This window comes from Nyctereutes procyonoides, unplaced genomic scaffold, assembly GCF_905146905.1.
Source record: "Nyctereutes procyonoides isolate TBG_1078 unplaced genomic scaffold, NYPRO_anot_genome, whole genome shotgun sequence".
Classification (NCBI taxonomy): domain Eukaryota; kingdom Metazoa; phylum Chordata; class Mammalia; order Carnivora; family Canidae; genus Nyctereutes; species Nyctereutes procyonoides.
The window spans coordinates 38,276,714-38,302,598 of record NW_026575135.1 but is presented as its reverse complement, the minus strand read 5'-3'; the positions used below and the strand labels follow the sequence as shown (position 1 = coordinate 38,302,598).

The window sequence follows — 25,885 nt, the reverse complement described above, 5'->3', positions numbered from 1 at the left end:
CTGTATAATGTGAAGTATGTCACAAAAACACTTCTCACTCATCAAAGCATAAATATTTAGTGCTCTTTCTGTAATTCCTTAAGAGTCAGCAGTCAGGAACTTAGAGTATATATGCCTCTTTCCTACTTCTTAAAAATTCAGAAGAATGCCTTGTAGGATTATATTGTCACTCAATTTCGCCTTTCAGAGTGGTTAGTGCCTACACAAATATGTTTCTATGAGATAGTAGAATACTGTTATTCATTAAAATTTAATGGTAGTTGATTTTTGCTTTTAAAGGCTCTTTGTGAAAATTTTATTACTTTGATATAGCTGAAAATTTCTTTAAATGATGAGCTTTTATTTTTATTTTTAAAAAAGATTTATTTATGTATTTATTCATGAGAGATACAGAGAGAGAGAGACAGAGACATAGGCAGAGGGAGAAGCAGACTTCCTGCAAGGAGCCTTATGCGGAACTTGATCCCAGGATCCCACCCTGAGCTGAAGGCAGATGCTCAACCACTGAGTCACCCAGGCATCCCAAATGATGAGCTTTTATTTTGTTTAAAAAGGATAACTTTGACATACCATTCAAGTTAATATTAATTAATTTTTCTTGGTATTATTTAATGTCAGTAATCATTATATTCAGCATTGTTGCAGCTGCTATGAACATAAAAATAAATATAATTAATCCAATAAACATATAAAGAATATCCATATATGCTAGGCTAGCACAGTGCAAATATGGGATTTACTGAGATAACAAAGGACATAGCTGAGGAGTTGCAAGCCAGTTGAGAAACAGGAAATACATTTATTAGACACTGGAATGATGTATTATATTGAATGTTATAGGTAAAATAAATTTTACTGTTTATTCACTCAACAGTGATCCATTAAACACTATTTCACTAATTCTTTATTTAAAAAAAGATTTTATTTATTTATTTATTCATGAGAGATAGGGAGAGTGAGGCAGAGACACAGGTAGATGGAGAAGCAGGCTCCCTACAGGGAGCCTGATAACAGGACTTGATCCCAGGACCCTGGGATCACCACCTGAGCCACAGGCAGACACTCAACCACTGAGCCACTCAGGTGCCCCTCAGTAATTCTTTTAAATCAGTGTTCTTTATTATATGTTAATTGGTATATGAAGCTACTGAACTCTTTTATTCATGACTTAAAGAATTGATTGTTAACAAAGGAACTGTGTATTTTCATTATAATTACTATGCCTTCCGTCAATGGGATTCTCATAGAGAGTATGTTCATGAGAGGCATATAGAATTAAACTTATATCACCGTATATTCTTAGAAGTCAATGCATCAGTAACAGATAGAAATAAATGCTACATGGAGATATTATGCTTTTATCCAATTTACAGTTTTATTTTATGTATAACTTCTAGGCAATGTGGTTTCCAAAATCTGCTGCATAAATTTTTAAAAGATTTATTTATTTATTTGAGAGAGAGAAAGAGAGAGAAAATACTAGCGGGGGAAGGGGCAGAGGGAAAGGGAGAAAGAGAATCTTCAACAAACTCTCCACTGAGGGCTGAGCCTAACACAGGGCTCCATCATGACCTGAGCCAAAATCAAGAGTTGGATTCTTAACCAACTGAGCCACCCAGGCACCCCATGACTGCTGCATAAATTTAGAAATTTATCTCTCTTGGGGAGACTGAGTGGCTCAGTTGGTTAAATGTCTGCCTTCAGCTGAAGTCATGATCCCAGGGTCCTGGGATTGAGCCCCACATCAGGCTCCCTGCTCTTCAGGGAACCTGCTTCTCCCTCTCCTGCTCCCTCTGCTTGTACCCTCTCTCTCTGTGTCAAATAAATAAATATTTTAAAAAAATTATTCATTTTTATCCACTGAAGAATAAAGAAATAAAAGAAGCCTCACATTTTTTAACACAGGGCCTCTGTGAGATTGTTATTTCTGACTCAGAAAACCACTGATTGACCACCTTCTCAGCCAATGTTGCTTTTTAGTGTTGAACCATATGTATTCTTAAAATTATAAAACACATTTCTTTTGGATAAAACTGGCCAAATATGCTTTTTGTGTTTATGATGTAAAGACAAGGTTTAAATTAATTCCAACATCAGAGGCTCTTGAAATGTAGAATGGTATACTACTGAATTTAAACAATCTCTCCGTGCTTGTCATTTTACATGGATAGCATCATAAAACAAATAATGACAGATTAAGACCTGCCTAGCAGAGGGAAAACTAAATTACACGACTTTTATTAAGGCATAAATAAACCTATTAACTATTATCTGGAATGCCAATTAGTAGAAAGTGCACTGACAATTTTATTTATCAACATTAAACACAATTATTAATTACAAACCTGATGAATCCAGCAGCAAGCAGGCCATGTTGGATATGCTGGGACCTTAAGTCCATTATGTGAGAGGGATGATTACCAAAATCCTGTGGGGAAATAAGTAATTGTCGTTGTAAGATTTTAATTGCCTTGGAATAAGGCAAATTATATTTTCTTGTCTGAGAATATAAATAGTATGACATTAAGGTAACAAGCTTCAGTAGTCGTAAATAGAAAATGAATTTACGTTAGGTTTTAAAAGAAAGAAAAGAATGATGATAAAATTTTAGTGTTATAGCGTTCAGTGTAAACGTTACAATGTTTCCTTTAGACATGTTGCTTAGTAGGTGAGCTATTTTCTGCATTCATTTTTTCATATTGAAAATTAATGTAGGAGAGGACTTTTTGAATGACTATCTACAGGTGAATGGGAATTATATAATTGAGAAAATATTTTAATTGTGTTGTGATTGGCAGAGTTGCGAAATGAACAAGAGACAGTTCACATGTTTTCTGTGTCTTTTTCTTTTTTTCCTCCCAAAGATCCAAATTCCAGAATTTGTGGACATTTACTCATAGGGGCAGCCAAGAATTCTTTTGCCAAACTCATGGATAAAATTAGTCTGGCTATGGAGAGTATACCTTTGCATAGTAACAGAAGTATTACATATGTAGAAAAAGATTCTCTGGTTCAGAGGTTGGCTCGTGGACTTCATAAAGTAAATACACTGGCCCTGAAGTATGGTCTACGTGGCCATGTGCCCATTTTGGTAGGTATACAATCTCATTAAATAGTGACTTTAGGATTGTAAATTTAACTCTGAATCACACTTATTTGTAGTTTAAATTAGTTGTGCGTGAATATATTTAGATTTCCTTTAGATTTCATGTAATCTCTTAATGCAATGTGTAATAGCACTTTCAAGTAAGTGTCTAAAAAATCAGAATACAGAAGTTCTGACATGAGTTGTGAATTTACTGTTTTCTATAAGTAGACTGCAGCAGAATGCTATGAGACATAAACAGATGTCAGTTCCCTTTTCTAGCCATCTCAATTATTTATTTTCTGCAGTTGTTCATTCCATATCAACCAAATTATTGGTCACATAAAAAATAAAGCTTTCACCTCAGTTTCAGTTACAGCTAGTATTGTTCTCTGTACAATCTAAGACACATTTAAGTTGGTAAAATGGCCATTGCTATTGATTTATTAGTAAACTTGTAGTTACTGCTTGTAAAATTGCTCTTGATTAACAACAGAAAACCACAGCATCATTACAGAAGCAAATATTTGGATTTACACAAAGACTGCATGCAGCAGAGGTGGAACGCCGCTCACTGCGCTTGGAGGTCACAGAATTCAAACGAAACGTGAATGAAATGAAAAAGGAGATTGACAAAGCCCAGGGTCTCCAGATGCAATTAAATGAATTTAAACAGTCTGTAAGTATGTGCGATTTAAAATACTGTGGCTCTAGTGAGCTCTCCTGTGATAACCATACACATAAACATATATATACATAGGCATATATACATGCATATATGATCTCTGTATCTATATATGTTCTAACCTTTGTTTGTTTTTGAGTAATTCAAAATCCCATGAATACGATTTCTTTTCCTTCAGAAAACTTCCTTTCTAAAATTCCCCAACAATACTGTATTATATATGTCAAAGTTGCTGAGAGACTAGATCTGAAATGTTCTCACCGCAAGAAGAAATGATAATTATGTCACATGATAGAGGTGTTAGCTAATGCAACTATGGTAATCATATTGTAATGCATAAGTGTATCATCAACAGGTTGTACACCTGAAATGATGTTCTATCTTCGTTATGGCTCAAAAAACAGGAGTCATACCAGATACTTAAAGGAGTACTGATTTTTTGTCCTGTTAAACTCCTGATAAAATGTACACTGTGGCTCAAAGTGTAGAAAAAGGAAGTTCTAGTTAGGAGAGATTAACTGCGTTAGCAAACAAACCCCCAAGTGTATACTAAAAATAATAAAATGCTTTTTCCAGGTGAAGAACCTAATGTTTGGAATGGGAGGTGGGATGTCCTTTCTTTTCCTTTTATATTTAATATTTTGAGTAAACTAGATTTTTTCATTTAAATTAAATTGCTTTTCCAAAGAAATGTTCAATCTAACTTCATCGTACTCGTGTATTATTTAAGCAGAAGATAACTGAGAAAAGAAAGGCTGGATAACAAATAACACTAAATCAAGATCAGAATGTGTAAATATATGAAGCACAATAAAATGGAGATATCTACGTATTCTATTTGCCACCTTGCTGCCTGGGTTAATTAGTAGCAGTGCTATTCTTAATGTAGATATAGGAATATAGAGTTAAAAGATTAACCTGAAACTTTAGAATTGTATCTAACTGATGACAACTAATATAAATAAAAATGCAAAATTTGTTTCCTAAATCTAGCAACAAGCTACTTTTAGTACCCCCTTCTTTGGGAAACCCAAGTTTTGTGTAAATTCAACTTCACTTTAAGTGGCTAATTTGGAATTTGCAGTTTTAACATTTGTGGAAAGAGAGTGGCAGAGAGCAGTTTAGTTACTAATCCTATGATAATGTAAATTGCTAATGTTAATTATTATTTCAAATAGCTACACCTTGAAAGGGCCAAAAGTTCTATAAATTAGTCAGATCAAGTAATTGTGAATTGACTTTCCAATTGGAGATAAGGAATAGTTTTCTTATCGGTGAATGTCTAAAGACACCAATTTTTTCCTTACTTTCTTAGTTTTTTGTTCAGAGAAGGTAAAATTATAGAACTACCTCAACATTTTTTTATTATAAAAGTAATATGTGGGGCAACCCGGGTTGCTCAGTGGTTTAGTGTCACCTTCAGCCCAGGGCTTGATCCTGGAGACCCGGGATTGGGTCCCACGTCGGGCTCCCTGCATGGGGCCTGCTTCTCCCTCTGCCTGTGTCTCTGCCTCTCCCTCCCTCTCTCTCTGTCTCTGGTGAAAAATAAAAAGAATCTAAAAAAAAAAGTAATATGTGATAACTGTAAATAAAAATACAAAAAAGTATAAAGTTCAAATCAGTCTAATCTTACTACTCATAATGAATGATTATTGAATTATGGGTGAGTTTTGTTCCCTACATTTTTTGTGTGTACATTTGCAGATGTACGCTCTTACATACAGTTGTAGTTTAGAATGATTTTGCATGTACAATTTGCAAAAAATATATACAAATATTAATATTTACTTACAGTTCTATAAGCATTTTCTTGTGTCACTTGTTATTAATCCCATTTTAGATAAATGAATACTATTCTATCATACGGATATGTCAATTTATTTGACTATTCTCCTATTAATAGATGTTTCATTTTCCCCCCAATTTTCTTTTGCCATTACACGTAAATCATAAAGAGCTATTTATAATTTTCAAAGCCAGATCCTTTGGAGTGTATCTCTGCCTCCTTTTGATTTGCTTTTAATTTTGCGTATGCTAACTAAATCTGGGATGTTGAGGTGGTCTGCCAAAATGGAAAGAAACAGCTATTGATATAATTTGAGATTTAGAATCTAGTCAACTTTTTTAGGTGTAGATAATAGTGACTTTCGTGAAAATTGGAAGATCATTATGTTGCTTCCTGGAATATGTATGGGGGATTCTAGATATTCTATACAATATGATTTCCTAGTCCACAGCTAAGTCTTAGGAAAACAAGTTAACATCTTTTATTAGTTTGGAAGTAATCAGGACTCAGTTTCTAGAATCCAGAGAGGTTAGAGTTTGAAGTAAAGTTGCTGGATGGTGACAAAACCCTCTTGTAAGAATTTTGGTTGAATAACTGGCTTACAGCAAAAGCTAGGCATATATTCCAAGAAATGTTTAATGTGAAATAAAAATAGGATTAATTGGGGATCCCTGGGTGGCTCAGCGGTTTGGTGCCTGCCTTTGGCCCAGGGCGCGATCCTGGGGTCCCGGGATCGAATCCCACATCGGGCTCCCGGCATGGAGCCTGCTTCTCCCTCTGCCTATGTCTCTGCCTCTCTCTCTCTCTTTGTTTCTCTGTGTGTCTATCATAAATAAATAAACAAATCTTTAAAAAAATAGGATTAATTGAATTAATAATTGAAGGAATGAGGTAAGTGCTTTTTATATATTTATATTTATATATTTTATATATATTTATATATTTATATTTTGACACACAGTTGTGAGGTGTAGTGTTATCAAGTGATGATTTCTAACATTTAATGACCATATTGACCATGTATCAGGCACTGACCCTAAACACTGCAAGGAGTTGATTTGTTCAGTCCTCTCATATCAGGAATTGTTCAAAATTATTATTATCTTTATTTTACAAATGAGGAACATGGGACACAGAGCAGCTAAATAAGTGGCCCGGAGTCACAAAGTTAGTAAGCAGAATCGACAAGATTTGAACATGAGTTGTCTGACTCTAAAACTCATGCTTTTAACTACTTCAGTGCAGTGGCTAATGTCTATATGTATCTATATGTAGCTGTGTTAATAAAGGATTGTTTCATTAAAAACAGAACCGACGGAAAAGTGATGCTATTTTCCTCTAAAAAATAGAGCACGTACTTGCAGTCATCACCTTTCACTGATTTCGGGCAAAGCATATAGGAGGAAAATAAAATAGCTTCTTTATAGTTGGTCTAAAATTGTAACATAAAAGGAAACATCCTGCCCGGGAAAACTACTCAGTATTTTTATTCTTTCTGAGCACCCTATTCATCTACTGAGAGTTGTTCTTTAACGCTTAAGCTAACTCTGATGGCACTTTTTTTTGGCTTATTAGCTCGTTACAGCTGCTTTTACACACCATCTCATTCTTATTCTCCTTTGCTATATTTGATTTTGATTGTTTACTTTCTGAAGAGTGAACAGAATTGAGCCAGTTTCTGGGAAGGATAGATGGACAAGAGAAAGGCCAAGATTAATTAAGTGTTAAGGTGAATGAAATTTTGAGATGTGGAAAGAAGTCCTGGGAAGTGATGGGGATCTTGATTTATAGAGGTCAAGTGACTGATGGTGAGGAGTGATACTTTAAGACAACACAACAAAAAGTAGAAGAAGTCAAAAAATGTCTGTTCATAAGACCAAGAAGAGTGCTGTGGCTTCAGGGAATAGAGAGGGACGTTAGGAGGTTGAAATGACCAGGAGTGTCCAGAGGAGGCTGTTAAAGTTGATGTTCTGGAAGTGGAGAGTTTAGTTATAATGGGACAATGTGGAGAGTAAGGCAGCTATTAGGAGGGAGTACAAAATAAATGTTCCTCCAAATCCAAACACTGTGAATGTTTCAGTGATAATATCAGATAGGCCTATCCTAGATGACTGTCAGGAAATGAGGCAACTTTCCTGTGTGCTTGTGATCATTTTGTTACCTTGTGTCAAGTTAGGTAAATCATTCTGCCTCTGTTTTTATGCTATAATATTGCTGTTGTTTATGCTGCACTTTAAAATTTAACCAGTGTTGAGGCATGTGTTACATATACCTTTGAAAAGGCAAATAATAGTAAGAGACAGTTGCTTCTGGGAGGCAGCAGGCAAGGTACCTGGTGCCAAAGTAAAAATAAGTTAAAACTGTATTATGATATAGAAAGACTCATGTAATAAACTTATCCTCAGGCTTAGTTCTAGCAATTTTTTTTTTCCCTCTGCATGAGATGCATGCTTGAGGAAACTACGACTAAGCATATTTGTCTCGTGTGGCAGAAAACTCACAGACAGTGGCAGAAAACTCTCAAAGTCCACATTTGACTGCAATAGTTTATATATTCCAAATGCCTAGAATCAATAGGATTTTTATTCTACTCTTCCCCTCCTCCCCACCCTACATTTTAAAAAAAATTATTTTTTACTTATTTTTTATTATTTTTAAAGATTTTATTTATTTATTCATGAGAGACACAGAGAGAGGCAGAGACACAGGCACAGGGAGAAGCAGGCTCCATGCAGGGAGCCCAATGTGGGACTCAGTCACGGGTCTCCAGGATCACACCCTAGGCCAAAGGCAGACGCTCAACCACTGAGCCACCCAGGCATCCCTTAAAAAAATTTTAAATCCATTTGCTTTATATTTGTGGTTAATTATATTCACCTCAAAATCTTTTCAACAATGGAAAGTTATCAGTCTTAAATGTATGAATATTATATATTTTATGTATATATATATATATAATATTTATACACACAATGTGATTAAGTGATTGTATAGTTTCTTCTAGTTTTGCATATGTATTTCCCAGGTTACTTACCTTTTGTGAAACATTCCCATTCTTTGTACTTCAGGATCAAGATATCCCTTGTTGTTTGCTGTAATTAATTTTCATTTGCTTAATTGTTTTGAACAGGAGATAATACATGTATGTCCTGCCCTGGATTCCCCACCCCTTCAGGGATAGCCCCTGGCTAGAACTGTCTAGATAGATGTAGTGCTCTGTTCTCCAAAGGAGTCATGGATATTGTAAAAACTGCTATATACTCTGATGTGCAGTTTCATTTGTAGATGTTTATGTATGAATATTTTTCACTCAGCAAATATCTACTGAGCGCCACTGAATGCCAGGCACTCTTCTGTGTGTCGGGTGAGCAAGCTGAATGAGGTCTCTGCCCAGTGGAGCTCCCATCCTTAAATTCGTGATTGGTGGCAGGATGCAGACAGGCAATAAAAAAAAGTGAATAATTATATGAAGTAAATTTAGGTAATGATAATGGCTATAAAGAAAATAAAGGAATATAGTATGGCGATGTGAGTAGCCATAGCAGTTGGGAAGGTATGGTCTGGTTAGGATACTAGAAAGAGGGGATGTTTGATCAGGGAGGCCTGACCCCTTGGAAGTGGTTTCAACTTAATATTTCTTGTGCTTTTCAGACCACATACAAGTTTTATTTGATGTTTTTAGTACATTAAATGGTTAGTAATAGTAATGTATGTTGAACACAGACTTTTGGGTAATCACTAAAAGCATAGGAACTTGTTACAGGCTTTAATTCCCACAATCATATTCTTTATAAAAAGTGCTCATGTATTAAAATGTAAACTGAACATTATGAATTTATTTGAACTTGAAATAAGTTTCCTACAATTTTATTTGACTAAAAATGATAACTTTGGAGTATGGCCATTCTACTTTAAAAACCAGAGTGATAAAAAACAAAACAAAACAAAACAAAACAAAAAACCAGAGTGATATTTCTTATCTTGACTCACAAGATTAAGAAAAATAAAGTGTACTTTTGTCATGTATCAGACATATAGAAATGTGTGTGTTATACTCTTTATGTTAGCAAATATAGTTTGGAAGATTAAATTATTTAACAGTACATTTAGCTTATCACTGATTTTTTTTTTTACCCTTTTTTCAGAAATTGATCACTCATGAGAAGTTTGAAAGTGCATGTGAAGAACTGAATAATGCATTACTTCGAGAACAGCAGGCACAAATGCTACTGAATGAACAGGCACAGCAACTACAAGAATTGAATTATAGACTTGAATTGCATTCCAGTGAGGAAGCTGACAAAAACCAAACTCTTGGAGAAGCTGTTAAGGTATGAAAATATCTCTTTCATAGTGTTTTATTTCCTTGAGGTATGGATCTTTGAGGGAATCACTTATAGCTCCTGAATAAGGAATAGAACCTAGGATCTGAAATTTTATCCTGTAAAGGTTTATAAGGATGGAATGAACTTGGTTCTGAGATCTCAGTTCCAAGCATGCATTCACATGTGTTGAAAATGTAAAAGTAGGTTTTACTTGTACATTGAAAACAAAGTAGGGATTTTTTCCAGTAATAATTTTCTAATTTTTTCATTGTTGTTCTTCAATTTTTCATTGTTTCTTCTTTCTTTAGTTCTTTTCTTTTACTTGTTTTATGCCTCCTGATATTAAAACTCTACATACCTTTTGGATTTTGAAAAGTTTTGGGTGTGCGTCTATCTGATTTTTACATAAGTGCGCATCTGGGGAGGGGAAAGCTTTGGTTAGGAAGAGTTGTTCTCTGTGTTATATATTTTTGGCAGAGGTACTTAGAAGGGAAAAGAGAAATTACAAAAAATAGTTGCCATTTCGGAAATTTTATTAACAAATTTAGGACTATGGTATCTTTGGTAAAAGTTGGCTGTAAAGTATAATGGAATTCTAGTCTCTGATTGTATTTGTGGAGTTTTCACTAGTGAAGTTATGCACAGTGGAATGAAATAATTAATTCTAGGAAAGCCAAAATTAAAATTATATAAGCCTTGATATTGGGTATCATTTAATTCAGTAAGCAACTCAGAGTTAATGTATAATTTATCATGCAAATGGTATATTTATTCTAATAGCTAAACACTAATACTAATAAAATGGTCAAAATTTATTGAGTTTCCTATTTTCCAGGCACTATGCAAAATACTTTATAAGGTATTATCTCATATAATCCTCACACAAACTCTATGGGGTCACTTCATTTTGTAGATGAGAGAACCAAGATATAAAGAGGTTACACACATAACCACTGGTAAGTGATAGATCTAGGGTGTCAGACTTCACATCTGCCTCCCTGACCACTTCATTACATATACTGTTGATTGACAGCATACACATGCCAGGCTCTGTGCGACATTCTCTACATGAATTATCTTGTATTCATGCTTCTTTTTAAAAATTTTATTTATTTATTCATGAGAGACAAAGAGAGAGATAAGCAGAGACACAAGCAGAGAGAGAAGCAGTTTCCATGCAGGGACCCCGATGTGGGACTCGATCGCGGGACTCCAGGATCACGCCCTTGGCTGAAGGCAGGCACTAAACTGCTGAGCCACCCAGGCATCCCTCTTGTATTCATTCTTAAACTACCTCTATGAAATAGGCACTATTATTATTCCCACTTTTAAAAGTTTTTATTTGAATTTCAGTTAGTTAAGCATATAGTGTAATATTAGTTTCAGGTGTACAATATAGTGATTCAGCACTTCTGTTCAACACCCATTTCTCATCATGACAAGTGCTCCCCTTAATTCTTATCACGTGTTTCACCGATTCCTCTGCACTGACCTCTGTTCTGGTAACCAAGTTTGTTCTCTATTATTAAGATAGAGTTTCTGGGTTTACTTCCCTTTCTGTTTTTTTTTTTTCCCTTTGCTTGATTGTTTTGTTTCTTAAATTCCACATATGAGTGAAATCATATGGTATTTTTCTCTGACTGAATTATTTCGCTTAGCATAATACTCTCTAGGTCTATCCATGTCATTGAAAATGGCAAGATTTCATTCTTTTTTATGGCTGAGTAATATTACATTATTATACACACACACACACGCACACACACATCCCATGTCTTCTTTATCCATTCATCAGTCGATGGACACTTGGGCTGTTTTCATAATTTGGCCATTATAGTTAATGCTCCTGTACACATCAGGGTGTATGTATCCCTTCAAATCCGTATTTTTGTATTCTTTGGGTAACTACCTGGTAGTGCAGTTGCTGGATCATAGAGGACTTCAATTTTCAACTATTTGAGGTGCCTCCATTCTGTTTTCCAGAGTGGCTATACTAGTTTCCATTCCTACCAACGTGCAAGAAGGTTGGTTCCCCTTTATCCACACCTTCACCAACACTGTTGATTTTAGCCATTCTGACAGGTGTGAAGTGATATATCTCACTTCAGCTTTGGAGAAATGTGCATTCATGTGTTCTGTCCACGTTTTAAATTGGATTATTCATTTTTGGGGTGTTGAGTTTTATAAATTCTTTATGTATTTTGGATAGTAACCCTTTATTGGATATATCATTTGCAAATATCTTCTATTCTTTAGGTGTCTTACAGCTCTTTTGATTGTTTCCTTTGCTGTGCAGAAGCTTTGTATTGTGAAGTCCCAATAGTTTACTTTTGCTTTTATTTTCTTTGCCTCAGGAGATATTTCTGGATAGAAGTTGCTATGGTTGATGTTAAAGAGGTTACTGCCTGTGTTCTTCTCTAGGATTTTTATGGTTTCAGGTCTCACATTTAGGTCTTGAATCCATTTTGAATTTATTTTTGTGTTTGGTGCATTCCCATTGTTTTTTGATGAAACTCAGAGTGTTCAGTTGACTTGCTTGGGGTCTTTGGCCTATAAATATTGAAACTGGGATTTAGAAACTGTTTTAGGAAAAATTAGAAACTAATGAAATTTAAAAGAAGATACAGGTGAATTTAAAGAAGGAATTATAGATGACCTTAAAGAAAAAAATCTTCTAGGACTACTAGGATACTATTAATATTTTGGAGTATATTTTTCCTGATATGTGTATTAAGTCAAACCTTTTGAAATTGCTGTTTTTTACAAGTCAAAAACAAATGCCAGCAATTTTATATGGTTCAACCTGATATATATAGTTTTTCTTATATAAAAGAGAACACACTTACCTACTATTTTATAACATGCTATTAATATATATTAATTACAGTTGTAGACATTCTTATTGCCTGATATGATTCTGATACAAATGTTTTTTCTCCGTTCTTATACAAGTAATAAATATTCATTGTGTAAAAATAACAAAGTATAGATGAAGAAAAATAAAAGTTAAAAGAAGCCCAAATCATATCATCATATATATCTACAGTCAAAATTTTGTTGTATACTATTTCAGACCTTAAGTTTTATAAATAATAGACATGTAACCAAATATAAGTGCATGAAATATAATCATACTGTTACATATAATTTTTAATCTACTTTTTAAAAACATCGTGTCAACAGTTTTTTTTCCATGCTAATAAATATAGCAGTGTCATCATCTTTAATGGCTGATGGAGTTCTTTTGAATATGCATAGTTTATTAGCCTAGTTTCTTATTGTAGATTTAGTTTCATTTTCCTTCCTTCCTTCTTTCCTTCCTACCTACCTACCTACCATGTAATTCTAAGATGAGAAACTCTGTGGCTAAATCTTTATATACATATCTGTGATTATTTCCTTAGCATAAATTCTAGACGAGGAATTACTAGGTGAACTGCCGCATAAATTTTAAAGTGTAAATATTATGAATTGGCCTACAGCAAATTTTTATCAGTCAACTTTTCTCCTAAAAGGTATGGCGGTTTCACTTTTTAGCCCACCTGGCTATTACTACTTCAAAAATTTTGCCAATTTGATCAGTATGGCCTTGTCACTGTAATTTGTATTTCTTTGATTACTAGTCAAGTTGGAACATATATTTTTAGAAATATATTGGTTAACATTTATTTTTATGCTTCATGTCTGATTAATAGATAATGCAATTAACTAGGCTTTGACAAAGCATATAATTGTGTCCTATTGGAGTCTTTCTGTTATAGCTTGGAGTTTGTGTTTAGGTGTAGTATCTTACAGCAGATAAAAAGCTGTTCATATTAATTTCTTTAAAATGCCAGTAGCTTAAATATTGTTGTCAGGAGTAGAGAATTGTTTAATTACTATCTCTTAATTAGAACTAGCAGGTGGTGATGTGAAAATGCTCTCTTGTGGGAGGCAGCATAGTTCATCAGAAAAAGCACTGGCCTTGGAACAAGTATTTCTGAATTCAAATCCCAATTCTGCCACTTGGGCAAATAATTTAACCTTTTTCAGCCTAAGTTTCATCTTCGCCAAAATTAGGGGTAATGATATTTATGTTACAGAATTTTTATGAGAATTAATTGATACTGGTTGAAAAGCAAGTATATGCTTGATAAATATTCTTTTGTGTTTTATGTGTCCTATGCATAACTTCATTTAAAAAAATGAAGTGTCTTGCTTTGTTTTTAGTCATTTTTCTGTATGTAATAGTTTTTTATGAATCATACTTTGGATAGGATATTCAGAAAGGCCTTCCTTCATGATGCAGCTAGATTTTGGCTAAGAGACTTCCTGTATTACAGTGGTGCATTAAAGAGTCAAGGAATCTCCAAGGACAAGAATATTATGACATCAACAAAGCTCAGTAAGTGGAATCAGTTAGCACTGGGAAAAGATGCTGGACTTACCTGCAGGCAGATATCAAAGTGTTAGAAGTAGGAAGCAACACTTTAGGCTCCACCAGCAGATCAGGCCCTAGACCTGAGGCTCCACACTAAGGAACTGCCTGATAATGTGCATGGGATAATCTCAGGTCAGTAGTATCTGGGCAGAAGCTAATGTAAAGTTTTCTCTGAAAGGAAGTTCCTTCAGGACCCCCCCCCCCCTCGCCCAGGTGAAATTCAACAAAGAAACTGACGCATAGCAGATATGTTCATCTTCTATTCAGCCACATTGCTAAACTCTCTTGTCAATTTGAGTCATACTTTATCTGTACTCTTGAGGGGTTTCTACATAGAGCATTACATTATTTGTTCTGTAGTGAGAGTTTTGTTTTTCCTTTCCAAACCTTAATCTTTTAACTTTTTTCCCCCTTCCTTACTGCACTGGCTAGGATACAATGCCGAGTAGAAGTGGAGGCAGCAAGCATCCTTATCTTGCTGCCAATCTTGAAGAGAATCTTTCTTACATTTCTCCATTAAGAAGGAAGTTTGCTACAGGTTTTTAGTTGATAAATCCGTATTGGTTAAAGGAGTTTTCTTCCTAGAGTATGCAGATACAAAAAAAATCATGAATGAATGTTTGGATATTATCAAATACATTTTTATGTATCTACTGAGATACTGATATGATTCTTCTCTCTTATTCTGTTGGCATGTTGAATTATATCAGGGATTGGCAAACTGTGGCTTAAAGCCTGGGTTTGTATGGCCTGTGAGCTAAGAATGGTTTTTTACATCCTTAAAAGATCATGAAAAACAAGCAAATAAATAAACCAAAGAAGAACATGGAACACACAGGTATCTAAAGTTGCTCACCCCCTCATTACATTTTTCAGTACTCTGATGTTAGCCAGCCTTGCATACGTGAAATCAACCCCATTTAGTTGTGATGGTTTTAAGAACATATTTCTGCATTCAGTTTGTTAATTTTTCAGTTACGACTTTCAAATCGGTGTTCTTAGTCATGATTGTTTTGTAATTTACCTTTCTTATACTGTCATTTTCTTGGTATCAAATTTGGCTAATGTGAAGGGACTTCTCACCCTGAACACATGGAGTGGGAACTAGATAAAATATAACAAATAATTCATATGGTATATAGCTGAGCTTAAAACAATGTGAGCAAAATACTCAGATACTAGAAATGGGATATCCACAATCAAATGGCGAGAGGTGGTGAAATCTAAAGAGCTCACTGTGGCATGCACTCCTAGCTGGGGGCTAGAGTTGGTAATCACAACGTTAGGGAAATCCAGTCTTCCCTATCAATTAGATGAGGAAAGAGCTACCTGTGTGAAGCTGGGGTCAGGAAAGGCTGCCCCCTGGGAAATGGGGTGGAGACCTTCCTGCCTACCAGCTGTTGGGGAATCTGATATCTGCTCTGGACATTGGGTAGGAAAAAAGTCACAAAGAAAATGGAAGCCCAGGCTTCTGCTACATGGGAAAGTAAGGTCTTGATTTACACTACCTTCATGTCTAAGGGTTGCTCTGCTGAGAGATGATCTTCCATATGGCCCAAGACTTGTAACACCAGTGTGACCTGGTAGAAGAAAACTTGATAATATTCAGTAGGGTGCTTCAGAGAGCACACAGAAGACTTTTATGGAAGACTCAATGTTACAGCCATGTGGAGAAATGAATTGCACATCAAATGAGAAAACTGTACCTTAGGTGGTAGGAATATTCAAAATGTTGAAAGACACTTTCTTTAAAAATTTTTTTCACACACTTTTATTCATATCATGCTTAGCAGAATATTATGCATATAAAATGATGCTAAATTTTTAAAACTGTTTCCACTTATGCAACCAGGGGACAATATATGGGGAAGCCTTAGACATATATATCAATGAGAGGAAAAAAAAAACCCTAGTTTTGAAAAAAAAAAGGGTGAGACCAATAAAGCCTGAGATGAGGAAGACAAAAGCAAACAATGTACAAGGGGGTTTGTTTAGACAGTATGGAATTTATGTGTGTTTAGAGAACCTGATTTTGTGTTGTGTGTGTGAAAGGGAATATGTTCTGTTTTCCCTGTATCAGAATATATAATTTTGTATTAGACTGGATTCTCCAGAGAACTGTGTGTGTGTATATATACATATATATTTGTTTATATATTTATGTCATATATATAAATGAATATATATATTATTCATTCACGTAATTATAACAACCCAGCCAAATACAGTGAATACTTTAAAGAGAGAGAGAAGGATGTAGGGGGAGATTTATTATGAGAAGTTGGTTCACATGGTTATGGAGGCCAAGAAGTCCCAAGATCTGCAGTTGGCAAGCTGGAGACCCAGTAGAGTTGATGGTATAGTTCCAGTTAGATTGTGAAGGCCTGAGAAGCAGGAGAGCCAATGATGTAAGTCCCAGGCTGAGTATAAGTTAAAAGGCAAGAGAGGACTGATGTCCCAGCTTGAAAATAGTCAGAGAAAGCAAATTCTCCCTTTCTGAGATTTTTAAGGATAAAGGGTACTTTAAAACATACTTTAAGTGTTTTTAAGTATTGTAAGAAATAAGGTATGAATAGATATTGTAAGCCAAGCAATGAAGATGTCATTGAAATTAAGATTGCAGTGAATGGCTTGAACATTGGGTAGACGTTGAAAGGATATTAGCGAACTGGAAGGCAGTGAGGAAATCACCCAGAATACTCTACAGAGACAAAGTGGTAGAGAATCGGAAGTTAATAAAAAAAAAAGAAAAAAAAAAGAATGAGATATATTTAATGAAAGAATGAAAGTAGAATAAAATTGCTTGAAAAATATTTAAACTCTTAGAAGCAGAATCAGTGCAAAGAGTATTTTGAGCAAGAATGACTAAAAGTTTTATAGATTTAAAGAAAAGAATAACTCCTCAAATTAAAGGAACCCACTGTGAGCAAGATGAAAAAAAATCACGAATAAGCACATAGAAACATAGTAATGAAACTATAGAATAGCAAAGACAAAGAGAAAATCTTAAAATCTGTGGGCTTAGGAAAGATAATCTTTCAGTTGCTGATCTCGAATTATTGGAACTAGCTTAATAAGTAAAAATTCTCGAAGAACTCAAGTCAGTGAATGCAGCAAGCTTTGAAGACAGCAACTAGACAGATTTAGCACACCTCTCTACTATTGGGCACTATAGACAAATGGAAAATGTCATATGGAAAAAAGTGGAACAAGTCAAAGATTTATTATTTTTTGCCCTACTTCCCCACTCAACAACTTTCGCTGTTGGTCTACAATATCCCTAGTGTCACTGAACCTCTGAAGCAGTTTTGTTAGGAAGCATTTTCTTTTTTTTTTTTAATAAATTAATTTTTATTGGTGTTCAATTTACCAACATACAGAATAACACCCAGTGCTCATCCCATCAAGTGTCCCCCTCAGTGCCCGTCCCCCATTCACCCCCACCCCCCGCCCTCCTCCCCCTCCACTACCCCTAGTTCATTTCCCAGAGTTAGAAGTCTTTATGTTCTGTCTCCCTTTCTGATATTTCCCACACATTTCTTCTCCCTTCTCTTATATTCCCCTTCACTATTATTCATATTCCCCAAATGAATGAGAACATACAATGTTTGTCCTTCTCCGATTGACTTACTTCACTCAGCATGATACCCTCCAGTTCCATCCACGTTGAAGCAAATGGTGGGTATTTGTCGTTTCTAATGGCTGAGTAATATTCCATTGTATACATAAACCACATCTTCTTTATCCATTCATCTTTCGATGGGCACCGAGGCTCCTTCCACAGTTTGGCTATTGTGGACATGGCTGCTAGAAACATCGGGGTGCAGGTGTCCCGGTGTTTCATTGCATCTGAATCTTTGGGGTAAATCCCTAACAGTGCAATTGCTGGGTCGTAGGGCAGGTCTATTTTTAATTCTTTGAGGAACCTCCACACAGTTTTCCAGAGTGGCTGCACCAGTTCACATTCCCACCAACAGTGTAAGAGGGTTCCCTTTTCTCCGCATCCTCTCCAACATTTGTTGTTTCCTGCCTTGTTAATTTTAGGAAGCATTTCTTTATTTCATATGTTATAGTTCATTAGGCAAGGAAAGCTACATATCCAAAGTATTTTATTTTTTTAAAATTTTTTTCCTTGACTTTATGTAAGCTGAGATTTAAATTTAGTCACACTTATACTAACCATTTGATCTTGGACTCTGCCTTACATATTTTTATTTTTAGTGACATACATGAAAGAATAATTAAAATAAGCAGAGTTACTTTAATGAGGGAGTCAACCTGTAGGTAAAAACTTGTGGGAGCGAATATAGAAATTTGTGCCAGAAAATGGGTTGCTGCTGTAACCAACACCTAAAGTACGAGGCACTGGCTTAGAACAGATTAGAGGTATAATTCTCTGTTATCTAGATGGCTGCAGGGTGACCACCATTAAGTTCTGTGCCAGCATGCAGACTTGGGTGCATGGAAATAGGGTACCCCAATAGCAGGGGTACCTCCAAGAAAGAATATTGGAGTATTTATTGGTACATAGTTCTGACTGGAAGCAAGCATTAAAAATCTGCCAACTTTTTAAGCAGGTGTGTTGCCTAAGAAACCACAGATCTGGACTAAAATAGCCTTATACTCTTTGAGCTTTAAACAACAAACCTTAAATCCATCTCTCATTTTAGTCAATGCACAGAATTCCAAACTGTAAATGTCACGTTTTATTTAGTTATTCATCTGCTGATGGGCATTAGGTCTGTTTCATCATAAATAAATAAATAAATAAATAAATAAATAAATAAATAAATAATCTAGATTAGAGGAAGGAGAAACTGAGTAACTGTCCTGAAATGACATTGCTTATATGAAAATAAATTTTTTTAAAAAAATTTGCTTTCTCCTAAGTTTGACATTAAAAATGGCTGAATCATTAGGATTAGAATAAAGGTATAGCTATACTTGCTCCTCATTTTTTTCCTGAGAAAAGTTAGGTATCTAATAAATTCTGATAAGTTTCGATCATATCTGGAATATACTACATGTATTTATTACTTACAGAAAATTTAAACATTTTTATATTTATAGGATCATTTAATAAAACCAATAATCTTTCTGTAAAGTCAAAAAATCACCTTTCAATTTATCTTTCTTAAAAAATAAATTCTGGGGCACCTGGGTGGCTTAGTGGTTGAGAGTCTGCCTTTGGTTCAGGGCGTAATCCCAGGGTCCTGGGATCGAGTCCTGCATCAGGCTCCCCACCTATGTCTCTGCCTCTCTCTCTGTGTCTCTCATGAATAAATAAATAAAATCTTAAAAAAATAAATTCTGTTCATTTAATTAATACACATATTAGAGCCATTGCTGTGTGGAGAATATAGTACTTGGCTTTGTGGAGAATATATTGAACTTAAAAAATAATATTTTTATCTTAATGCTTGGTGAGGTTTTTTTATATGACAATGGATGAGAGCTTCTGACTATTACAAAATATTAAATTCTCTAAATTGTTACAGTTTTGGAATTCTGTGGATATTGATTGAGAGAAAATGGCTTAGGGAAAGAAAAAGGATTTATTCACAGCAAGGCTCCCAAACAGTTTCTTTGTCAAGCTCGAATCCAGCTCTTATTTGTGTGCCCTTTTTCGTCATCATTTTTAAAAAGATTTATTTATTTATTTATTTATTTATTTATTTATTTATTAGAGCGAGAGAGAGTGAGCAAGTCTGGGGAGGGGCAGAGGGAGAGAGTGAGAAAAACTTTAGCAAACTCCTCAGTGAGCTTGGGAGCCTGATGTGAGGCCCTATCCCAAGACCCTGAGATCATGACCTGAGCTGAAACCAAGAGTTGGTTGCTCAGCTGACTATGCCACCCAATTGCCTCAGCTTTTTGTCATCTTTTATGTTACTTGCTTACTTCTACTATCTTGTCTTCTATCCATCAAGTGCACAGCCTCACAGGATCTCAAAGACACCTCTTCCCAGCTCCTTGGATCATTCCTCACCTTGCAGCTACTCTGGTATTTTCTTGCTTATGTCTCAATTTTAATGGAAAATTAACTCTATGCTGTATTATTTTCCATTCTCAAACTTAATTACACTTAGATTATGGATGGGAAAGAAGAAACAAGAAGAAAGAAGAGTGTATTTTTTAAAGTTCAAGTGGAGTAGTTTGCAGGGATATTTTAGAATTGTAATTGTGGCCAAGGGTCACATTTTATGAATATTTACCTTCTCATTAAAAATAAACTGACTTTTATATTATTTTTATTTAAAAAAGTTTTTTCTTTTTATATTATTAATAAAATTATTTGACATACTCTGGGGGTGTAAATGTGAATATTACAATGAATCATTTATTTACCTTATTTTAAATAAATAGCCATATTTTCTCCAGTAAACTTTTAAACAAAAGAACCCTCAAATTCATTTACTTTAAAAAATTTAAACTTTTTAGTTGATAAACCTTGATTATAATAATAATTAACATCTATCACATAACCCATTTTCATAAAGTAGGATTATTAACGTCATTACTTAATTTAAAAGTCTTATCATTTTTTACTTTAATCCCATATATTTTTATCTTCCTAATGACTTATACCATTGAGACCTATAGGGTAGTCAATTATATTTCAAGGTCAGAGAAAAAAGAATTAAGAAAACAACAGCTCTCAGAACATTTTTAAAAATATTAATTTAGTAGAGAAGATTCAAGCTAGAACCTAGAATACTCATAAAAAGTTGTTATTCCTATTTTTGTTAATCTGAACAACATAAAGATATAAAATAAAATTAAATCCTTTTCTCTTTAAACCTATTATGACATAATTTACTTTCTTCTAAGTGTATCTCAAATATAATTTAAAAATGCCTTCTGCATGTTTAAATTTGTGGTAAAAAAATAGCAATTTGAGATTAGAGTTACTTAATTGAGTACTAACCTTTGGTTAGATTATATTTCAAATATTACTGAAAGTATTTTGAATCATACAGTTTAACTTTGTATACAGTCTTTTACAAACATTACCTAATTTGTTTTTCTGATTAAATATGATGAAAGTAAGAAAAACTATAAAAACAGAAAAAACAAAATGTGTATGCAAATCTATTATCACACATATGTAACCATTATTAATATTTTGATAAATAAAACTGGGAGTATGCTATATATAATTTTGTATCCTGTTTTTTTAGGCAGAGTGGCATTATTTTTACATTTACACTCACACCATTCTGGCATCTATTAGAATTTAGACAGTAGGTATGCAAAAGTAGAAACAGAGACACCATTTAGAGGCTAACAGTATAATCTAGACCAGAGACAGTGGTGGCTTGGAAGAGGGTGCTAGGAGTAGAGGATGATGAGATTCTGGGCATATTTGCATTTTGATAGTAAAATGTGTAGAATTTCTGGTGGATTAGATGTGAAGTATGAAAGAGATGAATCAAGGATTGATCTTCAGCAAATGGGTGAATGGGATTGACAATAAATGTCAATGTTAAAATATTTAAAGAAGCTTATAAATAAGCCATATACTACTATTCTATCTTATGATTTTGCTAAAATATATTTAACTATTTTCTTGTTGGATATTCATAGCATGTTCATTTTTCACTGTTAAAATTAAGATGAACACCTTATAATTAAGTCTTTGACTACATAGCTGATTATATTCTCAGGATAGAGCTCAAGAAGCAGGATTTATTTGGTCAAAGATATATAGATACTTTAAGTTGATGTGTGTATGTGTGTGTATGTGTGTTTAAGGCTATGAGTATTTTCTTCAGATCTGTATTTACATCTGATATATATATCTGAAAAGGTATATGAGAGCACCTACTTGGGGAGTCTGGATAGCTCAGTCAGTTAAGCATGGGACTCTTGGTTTTGGTTGAGGCTGTGATTCAGGGTTATGAGATTGAACCCTGCATTGGGATCTACTTAGTGGGGAGTCTGCTTGAAATTCTCTCCCTCTCCCTCTGACTTTCCTCCCTCAAACAAATAAATAAATCTTAAAAAAAAAAAGGGCACCTGCTTGACCCCATTCTCATCAGCATTGGATATCATTAGATATTACCATTGAAACACAAATCAAAGCCAAGAACATTTGCCAGATAAGGAGAGGTCACTTATTTCTGCATATATTAATTGTATATGTAAATATACACAGTATTCATGTATGCATATCTGAATGTATGGATGTATATGTACACTATTAGAAACCTATTTTATAACATGTTTTGGGTGGAGTCTTTGTCATTTGCATGTTCAGTCTTCTATTGGCTCCTTGACCTTAGGTCACTTCCAACAGTTAGTTGTATGCTGCCCCCAGGTGGTAGCAAGTGCTTTGATTTACATGATCTTATAGTCTTGGTTGACAAAGCCTGTGTTTTTCTAAGATCTAGATTGGAATTGTGAATTTCACGGGATTTTCTTTTTTTGTAATTAATAAAAGTATTAAAATAGCTGAACACAGCAAAGTTCATATAGGAGACTGGCTGATTACTATAACCTTAAGAAACAAATTTTGTGTACAATTTGGTACCTCTTATTAATCCTTTACTGTTGTCTTATCTCTAGACTCATTATTGTAGTTTGTTTAGAATGGTCCCTTATAGTTTTCTTGGAAGGCCTCTAGTGGTCCAATGATTGCCTGAATTCCAAAATGGCTCACAGTATTATTATGAGATAGTCATTATCTATATGGCTTGAGACTTCAGGCCAGTCTGCTGTTAAAAATGTTTCTTTTCCTCTTAGGTACTCAGACTTGGATGGCAGTAATCCACTTACTATGCTTAGAGAAGTAATAATTAAAGAGATGGAAGGAGTTTACTTTTCTCCTGCTCAAACTCTCTTATCTCCTCTCTTGTGGTATCCAAGCAGAACATAAAGAGAATCACCCAAGCTTTTCTTCTTCCTCCATCTATGGCTAAATCTTAGATAACAGTATTTTTCCAGTTCACTGTATTAGAAATAGAACCTATCAATTTGCTTCTTTTTGCAGAATTCAGATCGCTACAGACTCCTGCCTTAATAATACAAAACACACATAATCAGTTACTGAAAACACAGACAAGGAGTAGATGAGACCAGGCAATGGGTAGGTCAGTTGTCTTAGCATTAGTTCAGAGATGTTCCTTTGATGATGTAGGAAGAGTGGAAATATGGCTGTCACACCCTGGAATCTCATGAAGACCTTGAACATCATGCTAAGAGTATAACCATTGTGGACCAAAACCTGTATATATACTTTCTGTAATCCTCACAATTACCTGGAGATAAATATGTGTGTGTGTGTGTGTGAGTGTGTGTATTACACAAATATAAATATATAATGAATTAAAGATCAGAGTTATTAATAAATTTGCCCAAAGTCACATGTCTGTAGGGTGTGTGGAGTCAGCATTTCAACTCAGGATCTGCTCAACTTCACAGCCCATCCTATTTCCAATATACTATTTTCTTTCAGAATTGGGGCATTTTGTTCTCTCTGATGGATTTTTTAGAAAAGCAAATTAGTTAAAATATCTAGAAATGGAAATTGGAATAATTCTAGAAATGTTTTCATCTGCAACTGTTTAGCTTTCAAAAGCTTATCTTCTTGTGCGGGTTTGTTACTCAGCCTGTTCCAAGTTCAGTTCAGCATTGGTGGCAGGAGAGCGCCAAAGTGAAGCAGATGCTAAGCTTTGGGAGGATTAATGTTCTTACTTTGTGCAATAATACTAGGCATATACTTCAAAATTCAACCTCGTTTTCTCCTGTTATTTTTTTGTTTTTGTTTTTGTTTTACCCCCTCTTCTCTCTTTCTGGAACACATGTCAGTGTCAGAAGTCAAATATATGGACTTGATCCTCTATGGTTCTTACATTTTCTCTTATATTTTTTTTGTTTGTTTTTGATTCTGGTCAAGTTTGTAGGTTTAATTTTTATGTTTAGATATTTTATATTACTCATTTTTAATTTCTAAGAATTGCTTTTATTCTCTAGTTCTCTTTTCATAACATCCTTTTTAAAACAGTTTTTGTATCTTCTCAAGTTGCAGTTTTTTGTTGTTTTTAATAGACAATATACAATTATTTAAGTTCTCTTTTTTCTTCTGAGGCCTTTTTTAAAGATTTTATTTATTTATTCTTGAGAGACACAGAAGGACAGGCAGAGACAGGGAGAAGCAGGGTCCTTGCAGGGAGCTGGATGAGGGACTCGATTCCCAGACCCAGGATCACACCCTGAGCCAAAAGCAGAAAGTCAACCTCTGAGCCACCTAGGTGTCCCTTTTCTGAGGTCTTTATGCATTTTTCCTGTTCCTTTTTTTTTAATTTTTAAAAATTTATTTATTTGAAAGAGAGAGTGTGTGATAGAGAGCATGAGCAAGGGGAAGGAGTAGAGGGAGATGTAGCAGCTCAGTCTGCTGAATGGGAATCCTGATGCAGGACTCAATTCTAGGACTCCCCCCCGCCCCGAGATTGTGACCTGAGCCAAAGGCAGATGCTTAACCGACTTAGCGATCCAGGCTCCCTTCCTGTTTGTTTCTGTTGCTCCCCTTCTTTGATGTGGGGAGCTATCAAAGACTATGTTTCATAGAAATAGCCACAGTAATATTTCTAGTCCCGCAAATGCTTCCAGAATCTTGCCAGTCTAATATTAAGAGGTGGAGTCTGTTTTTATTTCTTTGAAATTGCATGGGCTTTTGTGACTACACCTGTGAATAGCATACGGAAGAGATGATACTGCATGGGTTTTAGCGCTGCTCAAACTCTCTCATTTCCCCTCTTGTGGTATGCAGGCAGAACATAAAGAGAAACACCCCAGCTTTTCTTCTTCCTCCCTCTATGGCTAAATCTTAGATAACAGTATGCATGACCATAAAAGGTAACGTGGTTTCTGCCTCTTCATTCTCTTCTCTTGCTCTCAGCTTCTCTTGAGTTTCTCTGTCAGTGTTCCCTGTTGGAATCCAGCCATCATTCTCTGGAGGCCCAGGCCACGTGGTGAACTCCGTATGGCTCTTCTCAGCTAATGGCCTCAGCTAAGGTCTCAAGCAACAAGCCAGCATCCATCCACTGTCAGACGTGTGTGAAGGAGCCTTCAGATGATTTCACACTGTAGCCTTCAGCTGAGCCTCCAGTTATCAAGGAGCAGAGACTAGCAGTCCCTGCTGTGCTCTGTCTTATTACCTGATCTACAGAATTCATGAATCTAATAAGTAGTAGTTTTACACCACTACATTTTGGAGTAGTTTGTTCTGGTAGGATTTGTCTGATCATTCACATTTAAAAATGAAGAAAAAGGAAAGATGTGATAACTGGCTTGCTTTCCTTTAGAATGAAGGGCTGTGAGCCAGTTGTTGAGCTGGGTGACTACCAGATGAATATGCTGGTCTTTGTTGTGTGACACACTCATAACCTATTTCTCCTTAGAGAATTCACCCAATTCTTGTTTGGCTTTAGTTTGTTTTATGGAATAAGTTCTTTTTTTTTTTTTCCTTTGTAGGTAAATGTCTGTTTACAATGGGTTCTGCATAGGGATGCCTGGTGGCTCAGTGGTTGAGTATCTGTCTTTGGCTCAGGGCGTGATTCTGGGGTCCTAGGATCAAGTCCCACAT

General features: G+C 35.0%; 1 protein-coding gene across 10 annotated transcripts in view; it reads left to right on the top strand.

Moving 5' to 3' along the window:
• CCDC171 (coiled-coil domain containing 171) overlaps window positions 1-25,885 on the top strand; it is a 396,084-nt gene that overhangs the window by 168,407 nt on the left and 201,792 nt on the right. For all 10 annotated transcript variants that reach the window (XR_008661460.1, XR_008661461.1, XM_055302495.1 and 7 more), the window contains 3 exons: window positions 2,865-3,091; window positions 3,582-3,764; window positions 9,702-9,887. Coding sequence is in view for 8 of the 10 variants with exons in the window: in XM_055302495.1 (XP_055158470.1) it covers window positions 2,865-3,091; window positions 3,582-3,764; window positions 9,702-9,887 (596 nt within the window). In the remaining 2 variants the exon portion in view is untranslated. The remainder of the gene's footprint in view (window positions 1-2,864; window positions 3,092-3,581; window positions 3,765-9,701; window positions 9,888-25,885) is intronic.